Genomic DNA, 13,876 nt, shown 5'->3' with positions numbered 1-13,876 from the left:
ATCCTCTTTCTTTCTTTTTTTTCCCTTTCTCCTTTGGCGTCAGCCCTGATTTCGATGTCGATATCGTTTCCTATCCACATTGCGTACGGAAGAGATAATTTGACCGGCCCTTTTTTATCACACGGCTAAATTCCACGATCTCTTATCGCGTGCATAACTCCTTGCACCGTGTGGGGAGTGGATGAGGGACAAGACATGGTGGAGATGACGCTCGGGGTCTCTCTCGTTCACTGAGATGGCCATCCATGCCCGTCACTTTACTTTGACGGGTGATGCACAGGAGTACATGCCGGCAACCTTTATTCGAAATATCTATATGTCACTGCTCTTAGTCAACACACACTCGGAACTCTGCAAATACATTTTAGGATTCTTCTCTCTCGTTAGTTTTTACTCTAGAAGAGGATGGCTCAACGTTGTGCATGTCACACGTAGGTTAGCCTTGCGCGGCTGAAACATCCGAAGAACTCACAAGAAATGATCTCCAGCAGCCTAAGAAAAGCGTCTTTTGCTTATCACGAAGAGTTGGCAGCTTTCTCATAAAACAGGAATTCTCCTCGAGAAGCTTCTCTTTCGGGATAGTTGGAGGGCCATTTTTTTTTTTTTTCTTTCTATTTTTGTTTCTCGAAACCACTCCTAATACGAAGGTTTATTCGGCGGGTTCTTAAATGCACCAGTGGTATACGGGCCACCTCTACGAAGTGGTGCCCGTATTATTTTGGCATCAACAGATCTGTTCAGAGTGCTCCGTACGGAGCCCTCCATTCCACGGTTTCTGTTCTTTGCTTCTCGCTACGTCCGGTGGAGAATATATGCACGCAGTACGTGCAGTGCAGCATGTTGCAGCAAACTCCAGAAGGGGACGGGTCATCATCCCGATCCCGCGCACGATTTGGCTGGATTCGCTTGTATAATCCTTGTCTACGTGCGTTGGGGCTGGAGAATACCCGGCAGGCAAAAGTATAAGGTTGGATTGAACGCTTTGAGTGGCTTACCGTTGCAATATTGCTCGCGTTGTATGTACCTAATCGTGCTAACCAGTCTCAACATTGCAGAAAACCCAGGATCGAAGCGTTCCCGCCATGTGGTTGTTTCATTTGTCTCCGGCTTTATATTAAACTAACGGTCAAGCATAACTGCCGATGCTGGCTGGCTCGAGTCATGGCTTGATTTGTATCATCTTAACGAGCTGCCACGAGATATCATGCAGGACAACTCAACAAGCATGAATGTGAGAGGTATCTTAGCGCTCCACCATTAGGAATCCATGCCGGCCCAATACCGAACAACATGGGTTACGATTTGTCCAAACCATGAGTTTGACTTTGGAAAGCCGAGAAATAGCTGGATGGAGAGGGAGAGCCTGGGCATCCCCCTTGTGCTCCCTTCTCCTCGTCACCATTACTATTAATAATAGCGGACACCCCCGTCGATGGCATGTGGAGGGCTGCGCCCGCCACGAGGAAGCGGATAGAATTCCCCTGGCCCGCTGGCTCTCTCGCTCCCGAACCTTAGGCTAAGCAGCGCCTTCGAGAAGCCGTGATATCAAAGCCGTTCCTGAACCGCCAACCAGATCGTCGCCAGGCAGATGATATATGGCTCAGGGGTGCAGCCGCGAGGATGATACCTGTCTCGGGTGCGTGTCGGAGGCAGAATATAACCAAATATTCTTCATTCTCTGTCTTCCGTACAAAGGCCAGTGGGGGTGGAGTTGATATACCCCTGCCTAGCCATTGCATTCAAGCTAAACACGGCTGGCTGGTGCTATTATTATGACCACGTTGCTTTGCCCAGGCAAACCTATTTTCGGCCTGCGGATCGGAAATACGGGGGGCTCCATACCATATGCTAGATACTTATACTCAAGGTAGCAACGACAGAAAGGAGGTTCCATACAACGATTGCAACCCTCAATCATCTCATATCCCGAGCCTGATATCGAAAGAGTGAGATATTCGGACAGTCGGCCCGGCAGTCAGATTGTGTAAGGAATTCCTTCTGTCCTCGCAAAGAATCAAAGGGACAAGTCCAGGTATTCTTAACGTAAAGAAGGGCCTGTTAATAAGCTACCATGGCAATCCTCTGTCAGAGCCTTGAATCCTCTACTCTTCTTACTAATGCATAGCTTCAAGGGTTAGGGCATGGATATACCCGAATTATTGTCTTGTATCGATGATTATCATCGGAAGAAAGTATGCTTTGCTAGGTTCCTGGCCACCCACCCATTCAAATATAAAAAACTTATTAGCTAATATAAATAGTTATAGAATAATTTTTCAATGCTTCTATATTATCCATATGCGTATACAACCCTACTAACATGTCTCGTGCAAATGATTTGCAGGTTTTAGGCGACCATCGCACTCTTTTTGAGCACACCACCATCCCTTTTATGGTGATGATGGTGGTGCTTACGTCCACTATGATCATTCTTAGCAGGGCCCAAGTAATCACTTGCATAGCGTTTCGCTTTCCCTTCTTTTCCCTTCTCTTCGACGTCCTCGTCTTCCCCCTCACCCTCAATTTCAAATGGAGGCCACTCTTCCCAGCCATCTTCCCACATCCCTGCTAATAAATCTGCTTTCTCTTCCCTCGACAATCCTTTGTTCCCCATTACCTTCTCCCACCTGGCCATCTCCTTGTCATCTAGCAAACATTCGTCTAGGAGAGCAGTAATCTTCTCTGTGCCAATTCCTTCTCCGATGAACACCAGCTCCTGTCGTCTGTCACCCCACAGGCCCTGAAAGTCATTTTCAATAGATTGACGGACCTCTCTATCCTCTGGCCAGGCATCATCAGGTACTTCAGCAAACCAAGGACCACCACAGCTTACCGTTAACATTCCTCCAGCTTGGCTCCATTCTCCGAACTGAAGTGGTCGAGTTGCGAGCCAAAAGAATCCCTTGGAACGGAGCACAGGCCCGAAGACGTGTGCACGCTTATTTGCAAGTATAACAGCGGGGTCAGGCTGTTCGAAACCACTCACACTCTGCTTCTCCCAATCTTCATCGTCGCCATCATCCACTTCCATTTTGTCATCATCTTTACCTTCGCCTTCATCTTCCGCCTCGTCATCTTCTTCGTCTCCTTCTTCGCTATGTTGGAGAAGGATGAATTTATCATGAAGAAGAGCAAAGAGGTGACGAGGGTGGAAGGGCCGCCTTGCAGTATACACAAAATTGTTGATCCCATACCTATGGATTGGTATGTCAGCACCATAACATGATACCTTGATTAATTAAAGACACCAGTAAAGGGGAAGAGGGGGGATATAAGATGGTAAACGTACTCTAGGGACTCAGGTTTCGGGGCTACTCTCTGCCCGTTAGCAGTATTCATAACTGTCATCTCATGGAGGCTTCGTAGCCACCCTGACCCGGCGGCTGCCTTGAGGAAATTGAACTTTCCAGTGCCAATGATTTCTCGTACGTCAACTTTTGAGTAGCTGGCTTCCAAGACTTTTGCCTCGGGGTTCAACAAGTTCACAAGTTGTTTAATCCGACAACGGGTATCTTGATTAACAGTCTCTACCTTGTTAATGACCACTACGTCAGCGAACTCGATCTGATCCACCATGAGGTCAGAGATGGTGCGTTCATCTTCTGGCACAATCTCCTTGGCACCATAGCGATCAGAAAGAAACTCGGTCGTGTCGAAGTTTGATAGCAGGTTGAATGCATCAATAACCGTTACGGTAGTATCAAGGCTTGCTAAAGTGTGAAGGCCTCCTAACTCCACGCTTCATTCATGGAATAAAATACGTTAACTATCAGTCCGGTCATTGAAAAAGGAAGAGGGATGTAAAGCACATACATCTCGGCCAGAATCTTCTTGCTATCTTCATCGGTATCAATAATTTGATCCTCGGCTTCAAGCATTGCAGCGCTGAATTCTGCAGTGAAAGTCTCTGCGACCTGCATCGGTTCACTAATTCCAGTACTCTCGATGACGACGTATTCAACCTCGTTCTGCCTGGTCAAGCTTGCAAGCTCCGAGAGCAAGTCGCCACGGAGAGTGCAACAGATACATCCATTCTGGAGCTGGATGAGCTTCTCTTTCGTCTGAGATACTTTGTGATGCGTTATAAGAGCAGCATCTATATTGAGTCTAGGAAGGATCGGTCCATTAACATAACAATCTTCTTTCGAGATAATGTTTGGAGAACTTACTTGCTCATGTCATTGACAATGACTGCGACCCTAAGGCCATGATCCGGTGACTTGAGAATATGTTCGAGCAAAGTAGTCTTTCCACTACCCTATATCACAGCAGTTAGACCATACTCGAATTTCCCCCATAAAGGCTCAGCACTCACCAGGAACCCAGAAAGCAGCGTAACTGGGAGGCGTCGAGTGGTTTGCTTCCCATTCCCTTCAAGCTTCCCGTTAAATGGAGGTAAGCTACAGGAAAAACCGTTCATCTCCGAATCGATGCCCATTTTGATCTCTTGCAATAAACACCTAGCAAAATGCAGGGAAAATGCCCAACGCTGCGCAGGAAATGTCACAAGAAATAATCATTCTTGAAGGACACTCTGGCAACTCCATCTTCATCTTTTATATCGCGCTCGAGGTACTCATAACGACCCCTAGGGAAGAGAAGTGAGCCCCCTCTTCACCCAATCAGTGAATCACAACGCAGTTTTCCCCTAGGGTATATAGTAATGGAGATTACATGATAGGGCAGTAGAATTGCTGTTGTATAAATCGCCCTTCGAGCGGGGTTTTCTCTCTCTCAAGGTCCCTACTAGGTAACTTGGAAGATGTATAGTAGCAACAGGTATAAGCTTGATAAGAACCTGTAGAGCGATACTCTGGACCGATTAATAGTGATCGCAGAGTATCATAAGAAAGCGCTTGTTTTTTTTTTTTCCGAGATAGAGAATTTATGAGTTTCCACTTTCTCCTGAACAATTGGATCAGGCTCCAAGTCGGATATCATACCGCAGCATCTCCTACTTTCGGCACTTATCGTTAGACACAAAGAAACCCTCGACGATTACGGAGTACGGTGATCGGCCGTCGATATCTCTGCTCTCTCGATAGCTTCTACCTACCAGGAGGGGAATAAGATCAAGTTGTTGTAACTGGATGATCGTCTAAGCGAATCACAAACTTAACACCCCCACGCGATTTGAACAAGACGTCGTGATTTGTGATTCCGAGCCCCCCGTCCAATATCACAGCAGCCATAAGCACTGCTATCATCATGGATTCCATAGCTGGCGTCTCCATATACTTAACTCGGAAATCCTGCTCATGTCCACCCCTGTCCAAACTCTCAGCGTTGGCGAGTTCAGCGCGGAACGACCCCAGGATTTATTTTGGCCTTATATACCTGACCCGTCCTTATGTCCAAGTTTGATACAAGCTGGCGTTACGGAGAATTATACCAAGTGGACCTCAGTCGATGCCAAACATTATTATATTTTTTCATTAGACGATAGTAAGTACAGAGTATAGTTGAGCAGCTGTGTCTCACCCACATTGTCCCGTATATATACTAAATATAGCCATATAAATCATACCGAATGAAGGTTTCTAGCTTTCTACTGTTCCTATTCTTGCAACTTCCTACGATTTGCAATATAGCAAATCTCCACACGGCATAGTCGTGAATTGAAAAGAGTATGTGAGGACATAGAAGAGAATGAACCCCGACCGTCACTCACTGCGCCTCCCCTCTATCTACCGTGTAGAATTACCGGTTGGCTATAGGCGTTTGCTTTGAATTAAATCCACAAGACAAAAAGGGGTAGTTTCACATCCATTCACCGATCGCCGTCTCGTATAGATTGCCCAATTGCGTAGGTGGTAGAACGGAAACTAGGGAATGATCCCGCCCAACGGCTGGCGTACATCAGCGCTAGAAGTTGGCCAAGTGCTTATGCAGTACTCGATGATTATGGGATAGCTTGGAGGATGTACGGAATATTAATGCAGGATGCATGCATATGGAAAATATGCTATAGGTAAGGGAAAAGTTGTGGGATGAAGGGATGACAACTCGCACACAACCCTAATTCAATCATCTGCCGTTGGGTCAGATATGCTGGTATCACGTTCTAAAGTAGAAGCCCACGTTAGTTAGAATGAGAATATTTATGCGGGGGAAGGTATCAAGTCTAATAAAAAAAATTCTAGGACGGGATGAAAAAACACAATAATCCAAAACACCCCCTTCTCTCTCCCCAGGTCAAGTAGAGGAAGGGGGAAATAAATCTCGTTCTTCGAGCTCTATTTCACTTTCAACTATCTCATACGTTTGTTTAATCACCTATATTCTGCTTTGTTCTGGCCTGTGTATGTGTCGTAGAGGCGGACGGACGTAGGTAGCGACGGGGAAAAACAATGAAACATCAACATCAACATTAACATGTACAGCGTGTGCTATTCATTTCTTTTCTTGCATTTGAGGGATAAAAAAAATCAAGTCTTTGTCTTTTTCTTTTCTGGTTTGCTTTTGGAACTGAATGGGTTTTTCTGTTCTAGATTCGTAAGGAGTGATGGGACAGGACGGGACGCTAAGGGGGAAAGGGAATGGGAAAGAAACATGAGGATTTTTTTATGGGTCGTGTACATTTATCCAAAGGGGCGGGGAAGGATGGGGATAGAAAAGGGAAAGGGTCGTGCCGTGCCCTGCTGCCGTGTGGAGAGTGTCTATTTAGTTCTCTTCCTTTGGCATACGCTTGCCCATGCTGAAGGAGAAAATTAGCCGATGGCCTTGTAATGGATGGTGACATGGATATGGAAGGGAGGGGAGTAAAAACTTACAAGTCAAAGAAGGCAAACTGGCTAGGGTTGGCGCCGTATTCGTACACGAAGCGACTTGCGAGATAACTGCCGAAGATGGATCGGAGGTAGTTATCAGGGATCTATTAGGAAGATTAGCATCAATCAGGAGCAAGCACAGACAAGATGAGGGCAGAAGGGTAAGCAACTTACACGCTCCAAGAGAGTCTCTAAGCCAATCTTCTCAATGAGAAGCTTAGGCAGAGCGTCCTTCAAGGTAGCCTTGCGGAGTGGGATGTTGTCCCACAGCTCGGAGTTTTGCAATTCCTCGTCGAGCTGAGTGATGGCTACACTGAGAGTGTCACTGAGCACACTGCGGGGGGTACCGGTGCGCTCGTTCTCTCTCCAGATAGCCTCGAACTCCAAACGGGCATTGCGCTTGATAGTCTCCTGGACCTCACGAACGTAGGCGTCGTAGAATGGTGGTGGAGTTCCATCCTTGGCGACACACATGTGTTCTGAGAATCCTTCGTCATCGAAGGAGAGAGAGGCTAGAACCTCGAGGGAAGAGGAGGTGACACCACCCTTATTCGATGAGGCATCCTTGTAAATGACACAGCCAGCCTTCTCGAGACGTAGCTTGGAGTCTTGTGTGATGAAGAGGTTGGCACCTTCGACGATGAATGGGATGATGGATTTACCGTCAACAATGAGGCTGGAGACGTTGTTGAGGTTGATGGACTCTGGACGGCCACCGCAGGGGACGAACATGTCGTATTTCTCCTGGCGGAGATGGTAGGTGTTACGGAAGGCGGTTCCGTTGTTGACGACCTCGCCGGATGGGAGGGTGACGTTGTTATCGTCGCAGAGGACGCGGTAACCGTCCTTGGACAGCTTGGAGGCGTCGTACTCACAGATCATCTTTCTCTCATGGGCGAGACGGGTGAGTTCGGTGCGGTCGAGGCCGTTGGGGTCAGCGAGGACACCAGATCCATCGACGATGGCAACGTATGTTTCCTTTCCGAGCAAGATTCCGTTGGAACCGAGATCTCCGTCTGGTCCACCGGTCTGGAATAGACGGACCTTGGTCTCGTCGATGCCCATCTTGCGGTAGATACCTTCGACGTTCTGGCGGACGGACAAGGTAGTCATGGCGAAGCGGTCGTGGGGAATACCACCGAGCTTGGGGCTCTTTCCGGTGAAGAAGGACTTCCACCATGGAGCACCGCGCTTGCGGGCGTGTTCGGTGGCCCAGTTGACGAGAGGAGCCGAGTTCTCATCTGGACCCATGAAGATGATCTCATCTTGGCCGTGGAGGTCGACGATGGGGTCCTTGATTCCAGGGCTGGCTGGAGGGAGCAGAAGATCGAGGATACTGTCGATGTATTTGTGGAAAGCGACGGCGACCTTGTCCTGGTGGTTGACGTCTAGAAGCAAGACACCCTTGGCACCGCCCTCGGGGATATCCTTGTTCTTGCGCTGCTGGGTGTTTGCGAGGTTGTAGTTCTCGTCAAACAGCGAGCGGGCGTTGATGGCATACGCTTCCTTGTCGCGGGACTTGACGATACGGATACCACCACGGGCGATATCGCGGAATCTGAGGTGGAAGCCACGGAACTCCGAGCTGATGATGATGAACATACCATACAGAGGGTCTGGGTATTCGTGTTTTGGAAGGAAGTCGGCGCTGAGTCTGAAGCTGAGGGCGACCTTGGTGGGGGTGTAGAAGTTGGTCTTGAGGACGGCGGCGTTGAAGGTGAGGAAAGACTGCATGACCATTCTGTCGTTCTCGCTGACGACGGTCTTGAAGACCATCTCCTTGAGCTGGTCGGTGTTGAGGACCTCGTCGACCTGCAGACGGAGGTAACTGAGGGTTGGGAGGAAGTCGTCCTGGGCCTCGCCCCTGGTCTGGACGTAATGGGTGTTGGCGAAGTTGAGGTAGAGTCTGTGGATGAGATCGGGGTACTTTTGGATGATCTCGAGGATGTAGTCGGAGGTGAAGGTCTCGGAACGAAGACGCTTCTTGAGCTTGGAGAGCAGCTCAGCGTGGGAGCTGTTGCTGGAGTCGAGGATGGCAGCGAGCGAGGTGTACTCTGAGCCGAGACGGTTGAGGAACTGCTGAACGAAGACCCAGACGCAGTGAGCGTAGATGGTCTCCTGCAAGCTGAGGCGTCCGCTGATGAAGTGGCCCTGGAACTTGTTCTGGGGGATACAGTAGAGGAGGGAGATTTCCTTGAGGATCTGGTGGACAGCAGCCTCGATTGGCGGGTGTCTGGCGGAGGATTCCGAGCCTGGGATGGGGCGGAGGTAGAGGGAGACGATGGTGATGCCGTTGGAGAAGTTCTCGAGGTATTTGCGGGAGCTGGTGAGGCGGTAGTAGTGGTACAGGTCGGAGAGGGCGCTGAAGAAGCCCATGGCAGAGCCCTGGCGGTAGGCGATGACGAGTCTCTTCTCGCGGCTGCCCTCGATCTCGAACATCTCGATGACGGGGCCGGAGCGGGCAACGGCATTGATGAGGAGTTCCTGGTAAATCGCCTTGGTGTTTGCGGTAGCCTTCTGCAGGAAGAGCTTGTCACCGACGACCTCAATGTTGGTCTCCTCGGGGTCCGGGTTGGGGTTGGCGAACTGGCACTTGTAGACGAAGTAGCAACGCAGCTGCTGCTCGCTGTTGTCTGGCAAGGGGCTGGAGGAGCGGAAGGTCTCGACGCGGAAGCTGTCTGCGGGAGTGGCGCCGTTGATGTACTTTTCGTCGATGCGCTGCTCGTAGCGGGGGCCGTCGGTGGTGGTGACACCGGGCCTGCTGGTGTCGATGTAGACGGCGTGGTCCTCGGCCTCCTTGTCGAGCCTGATCTCTAGGCGCTTGTCGTCACGGGCGTAGGCGGCGACCTTGGCCGCGTACAGCGAGAGGATGTGACTGGTGATGGCCTCGACGGTCTCGGTCTGGAAGTACATGTCGTCGATACCGAGCAGGTTGTAGAACCAGTTGGTCTCGGACGCCACGAACTCGTACGGGATGAACCCGTTGTTCTCCAATTGCTCAGACACTGTCCTGTTAGTCTCTCTCTTTATTATCAGTCTATCAGTCTGTACGTACCGGCAAGCATCTGGGCCTCCTTGCCCTCGAACTTGGCGGCCACATAGCCGGGCCCCTCCTCAGAGAGGACGCGGTGGGTGCCTCCGGGGATGCCCAGGTGGGTAGGTTGGGGCGATGGCTGGCGGCCGGGCGTGCGGACGACGCTCTCGAGCTGCTTGTTGAGGGGACGCTGGAAGCCCGTCGGGGTGCCGGTGCCAGAGACGTCCGCAGAGGCCTTGGGGCGGGTGGGCAGCCCCCCGTTGGAAGGGAGTTCAGCCATAGTCGTCGTCTCGTCAAGAGTCGTCAGAAGTCGTCAGGAGTGGTCAGGAGTGTCAATTGGGGAGAGCAGCTAGAGGAGCAGCTGGAGGAGGGACTGTGAAGAGCACGCAGCCATGGATCGCAGGATGTAGACGGTGGTGAAGTTTGGAGATGAGGTCGAGGACGAGGGGCAGAAGAAGGCAAAGAGCTCTTATTAAGCGTCGCGTGGGGCGGCTAGCGGAGGAGGGAAGCGCCGGCCCACAGGCACTTAGTCAGCAGCGGAAGGGCGGAAAGCATCGGGAACTCAGACACCTGACCTAAGCCATGATGACTAAGCCGTCATGTGCAGTGAAAAAACCATGACCCCGTGACTTTTCCTTGCTTATGTAAGTGCCTGGGCCCGCCTTTTTCTTTTTTTCTGCCACCTGCCGCCTTCCGCCTTTTGCTCCCAAACTCGGCTTGTCTATATAGATGTATATATATATAGATGTATATAGATGTAGATCTATATATGTGTGTAGAGGTAGATGTATAGATGTATGTAGATAGGTGTATGTGTATAGATGTATGTATGTGTATGTGTGTATAGGCGTGTGTATGTGTATAGATAGAGGTATGGAGTAACAGCTGACTGCTGATCGTTTCAAGTCAGTAATCGTGCCTGTGCCTGTGACCAGAGTCTTTGTTAGCTGTGATCCAGACTTAGTCGTCGCTTACCGATCCGACGTCCAGACCGTACACCGTTACTCACCGTTGCTCACCGTTTGTCGGTATTAATAGACGCCTCCCAACGCTCAGGGGCCTCACCGCTTCACCTCTTACTCTTCCCTCTCCTACTCCTGCTCTATTCATACGCTACTAGGGAGTACGTTCTATTGGTTGATCGACTATGCGGGCTTTGATGTTGCCTCCTAATAGTACGGGGTAGCCATGTCGTCTCACAGTGGTATAGTCCGGCAGTCTTGAAGGACTTACGAGTCTTTGAAGGAGCTCGCCCTGATGTCCGTCGTTGATCGCCCGGCTCGAGTCTAGACGTCGGAAGCATGCAGGATGGCATATAAACTACCTCCCATGCACGATGATTGCATAGGGCGTGGCATCCACATCCCACCCATACGCATCACGCAATCACAGCTATCCTCTACCTACAGTCGCTCTCCTGCAGTTAATCAACAGGCAAGTCACTCTCCTGCAGTCAACCTCAGTCACAGTCAACTCAGTCGATCAGGCAGCGTCGTCAATCCTTGCCTTTGTACGTAAGGCGAATAAGGCAGCCCGTTACCATCACTCGTAAACAAAAGTAAAGCCGGGGAAGCCCCAGCAACCGGTTGGCTGAGCCGTCTTCTAGACCCCCGTTAGGCTGACTTTCTCTTCCCTGCCATGGCTTCATCCCTGACATCCACGTTCGGTCGGCCGGTCGGTCGTTGGGTCGACCGCCAGGCGAAGCTGAAGCTGAAGCTGGAGCCGACATCTGACGTGGGATCCAACCAAAAACGGCCCAGGTTGGCCAAACAACGCTCGTATCAAACGTCGAGGATTCGAGGCATGGCCGGCAGATGTGTCTGTCGAGCAAAAGGCGCGCTGGACGGAGTAACCGGAGCCGGAGCTGCTGCCTCCTTACATATATATACTCCGTTCGTATGAGTGATTTGCTGACTTCGCTTATCGTGGGTACGTCGGGTACGGACTGTTGAGGGTGTTGAGGGTGTGAGGGTCGTCTACTCTGCCGTGTTTCACCTTTTTTTTTTTTTTTTTTGTAATGCCTTGTTGCGCTGAAGGGGGAATCGCGATGTAACTTGTTCTCTCCTTTTTTTTAATTTTTCGCGTTTTGTATTTCGGATACTTAAAGCTTTGTCCTTCCGCCTTTCTGGATCTTTTTTTTTTTTCTTTCTTCTTTTCCCCAGACTTCTCCGCATTTTGAAGATTGAGGCAAGACAAACACATACCTGTCTCTACCTATCATCCAGCTGTCAATCATCCACATCCACATCCTCACTCCCTTCTAAAAGAAAAGACACGTATCAGCATCCATTACAACGGGCAGGATCCCATCACCTCCAATGGCTTCCACGATGACACAGTCCTGCCATACCTCGCATCCTCACACCATGCATTCCTTCTCCAGCACCAGCTCCAGCTCCAGCAGCTCAAATACAAAGCAGCTCTCCGTCTCAACGCTCAGCGTCGACATCCAGCGTGCCATGCAGTCTTCCTCCGCCCAGCCCAAATACATCTCCGGAGGGAACGACTTTGAGCATCCTCCACCACCTCCTCCATCGCCAGTCGGCTTTCCCACCGCCTCGCCTAGCTGGAGGTAGACGGTGTATTCGCACCTCATTCGCCATAACCGCTCCGGCACGAAAACCGGCACGCTCGATCGATCGTTTTTCCTTTTCCTTCTCAGAACAATAATCTTAATACGCATCGGCAGGATAGAACGGAGTTGTTTTAGACGGTTTCAACTTTTCTTCGTCTCACTTTTCTTTCTTTCTCAATTTTCTTTCTTCTTTACTTCATCTGACTCATCGATATCCCTGCCGACGAGCTGGCTTCTCAAGGTCCTTTTCCTCGACGTTCAGCAGCGAGTTTTGTTCTTTTTTTCCCCCTGCTTTTTTTCTTTATTGAAACCCTTCAGATTATCATTCAGCCATGTCACACGGCCTGTCGCTTCTTTGTTTCTTCTTTCTCCTCCGTCCATATCCTTTGAGCGGGATACGGCGTTCGGGGCCATTTTGATAATTAGATAATTAATTTTTTTTCCAATTACCCTCAATTAACCGTGTTTCATCAAACTGTCGAGTCCTTGTAGCCGATGATCGAAAGTAAGTGATAAACCGGAGATATATCCCTCAAGACCCTGCAGGCGGTGGCTCGCTGGGTGTAGGAGTCGTCGATTCCGTCTGCACCCCAGACCCACGGCTGCCTTGGTAGGAACCCTGTCCGCTTCTCTGAGAATAAATCCGCTCCAGTGCATGTAGCGCATCGGCATCCCCTTCCAACGCCAACTTATTCAGCCTCTCAACCTCCGCAACAGCTGCTTCTGTCCTATTCCACCCTTCAATCTTCCCCTCGAGATTCTGATTCTTCCTCAGCGGGAAAACCGTCCTGATCATGTCGGTTTCACCCTTTGCGTGTTTCGCCTTCGCCAGCCGCGCCAGGAATCGTGCCTGGTTACTCGCCGCCACCCTAGAGGCCTCTGCCGGGTCGTTTCCTAGCACGTTCTGGCCGCCGCCAGAGCTAGAGATGAGATTCGCCTTTTGGCCCACGACCCTAACCCTGTTGGCGCATAGGAGTTCGCAGTCATCCTCATGCCGCCATAGCGGGGGGAGAGAATTGGGTAATCTCTCAGGCGCACGAGAAAACATCAGCTCCGTCCCAATCATGTCTGCCCAAGAACAGCTGAATATCTGGTTGCCGTAGGAGACAATGGGGTTGGACGTGTGGAGGTCCATGATTTGCACCCTGCTTTGCGACTCTAGCTCTTGGTCGGTATTGTAGTGCTGTCCATCGCCGTCGAGGGACGCGTTTAGGGCGGGGTCGATTGGTGAGTCGGTTGGCATTGTAGAGGATCGCTTTCTCGGCGGCCGTATCAGCCCGTTAGCCGATGATAGCTCGAGGTTGATGTAGAATGTCTGCATTTAAGAACCCATTTGAGTATGACGTTGAAGATAGTCGACGGTGCGCGCGCTCTTACCTCGGCCTCAAACGGGTCATATTCATATTCATACTCTGAATCTTCGTTGTCCTGGGCCGCAACAGCCCCCTCGGGTTGGTCCATGGCCGCAGAAGGTATCAGAATCAGTTTATGCAGGAT

General features: G+C 50.4%; 4 protein-coding genes across 4 annotated transcripts; all 4 read right to left on the bottom strand.

The window, feature by feature from the left end:
- Positions 1-2,347: 2,347 nt before the first annotated feature.
- GIQ15_03578 (uncharacterized protein) lies at positions 2,348-4,438 on the bottom strand (the record flags this gene model as incomplete). The annotated part of the gene is made up of 5 exons (XM_033550995.1): positions 2,348-3,194; positions 3,290-3,739; positions 3,814-4,107; positions 4,170-4,258; positions 4,316-4,438. 5 exons carry the CDS (start codon positions 4,436-4,438, stop codon positions 2,348-2,350), a joined length of 1,803 nt encoding a protein of 600 aa, XP_033408156.1.
- Positions 4,439-6,663: 2,225 nt separating this feature from the next.
- GIQ15_03577 (NAD-specific glutamate dehydrogenase) lies at positions 6,664-10,084 on the bottom strand (the record flags this gene model as incomplete). Its single annotated transcript, XM_033550994.1, has 4 exons — positions 6,664-6,697; positions 6,774-6,874; positions 6,945-9,775; positions 9,826-10,084. The coding sequence occupies 4 exons, from the start codon at positions 10,082-10,084 to the stop codon at positions 6,664-6,666; spliced, it is 3,225 nt and encodes a 1,074-aa protein (XP_033408155.1).
- Positions 10,085-12,163: 2,079 nt separating this feature from the next.
- Positions 12,164-12,487, bottom strand: GIQ15_03576 (uncharacterized protein; the record flags this gene model as incomplete). Its single annotated transcript, XM_033550993.1, has 1 exon — positions 12,164-12,487. The coding sequence occupies one exon, from the start codon at positions 12,485-12,487 to the stop codon at positions 12,164-12,166; it is 324 nt and encodes a 107-aa protein (XP_033408154.1).
- Positions 12,488-12,911: 424 nt separating this feature from the next.
- GIQ15_03575 (uncharacterized protein) lies at positions 12,912-13,840 on the bottom strand (the record flags this gene model as incomplete). The annotated part of the gene is made up of 2 exons (XM_033550992.1): positions 12,912-13,694; positions 13,757-13,840. 2 exons carry the CDS (start codon positions 13,838-13,840, stop codon positions 12,912-12,914), a joined length of 867 nt encoding a protein of 288 aa, XP_033408153.1.
- Between the last annotated feature and the right edge of the window lie 36 nt (positions 13,841-13,876).

The sequence above is a fragment of the Arthroderma uncinatum genome (genome assembly GCF_011692745.1).
Source record: "Arthroderma uncinatum strain CBS 119779 chromosome Unknown scaffold2, whole genome shotgun sequence".
NCBI lineage: Eukaryota > Fungi > Ascomycota > Eurotiomycetes > Onygenales > Arthrodermataceae > Arthroderma > Arthroderma uncinatum.
Note: the sequence above shows the minus strand (reverse complement) of the source record. Positions and strands in the feature narration are given on the sequence as shown.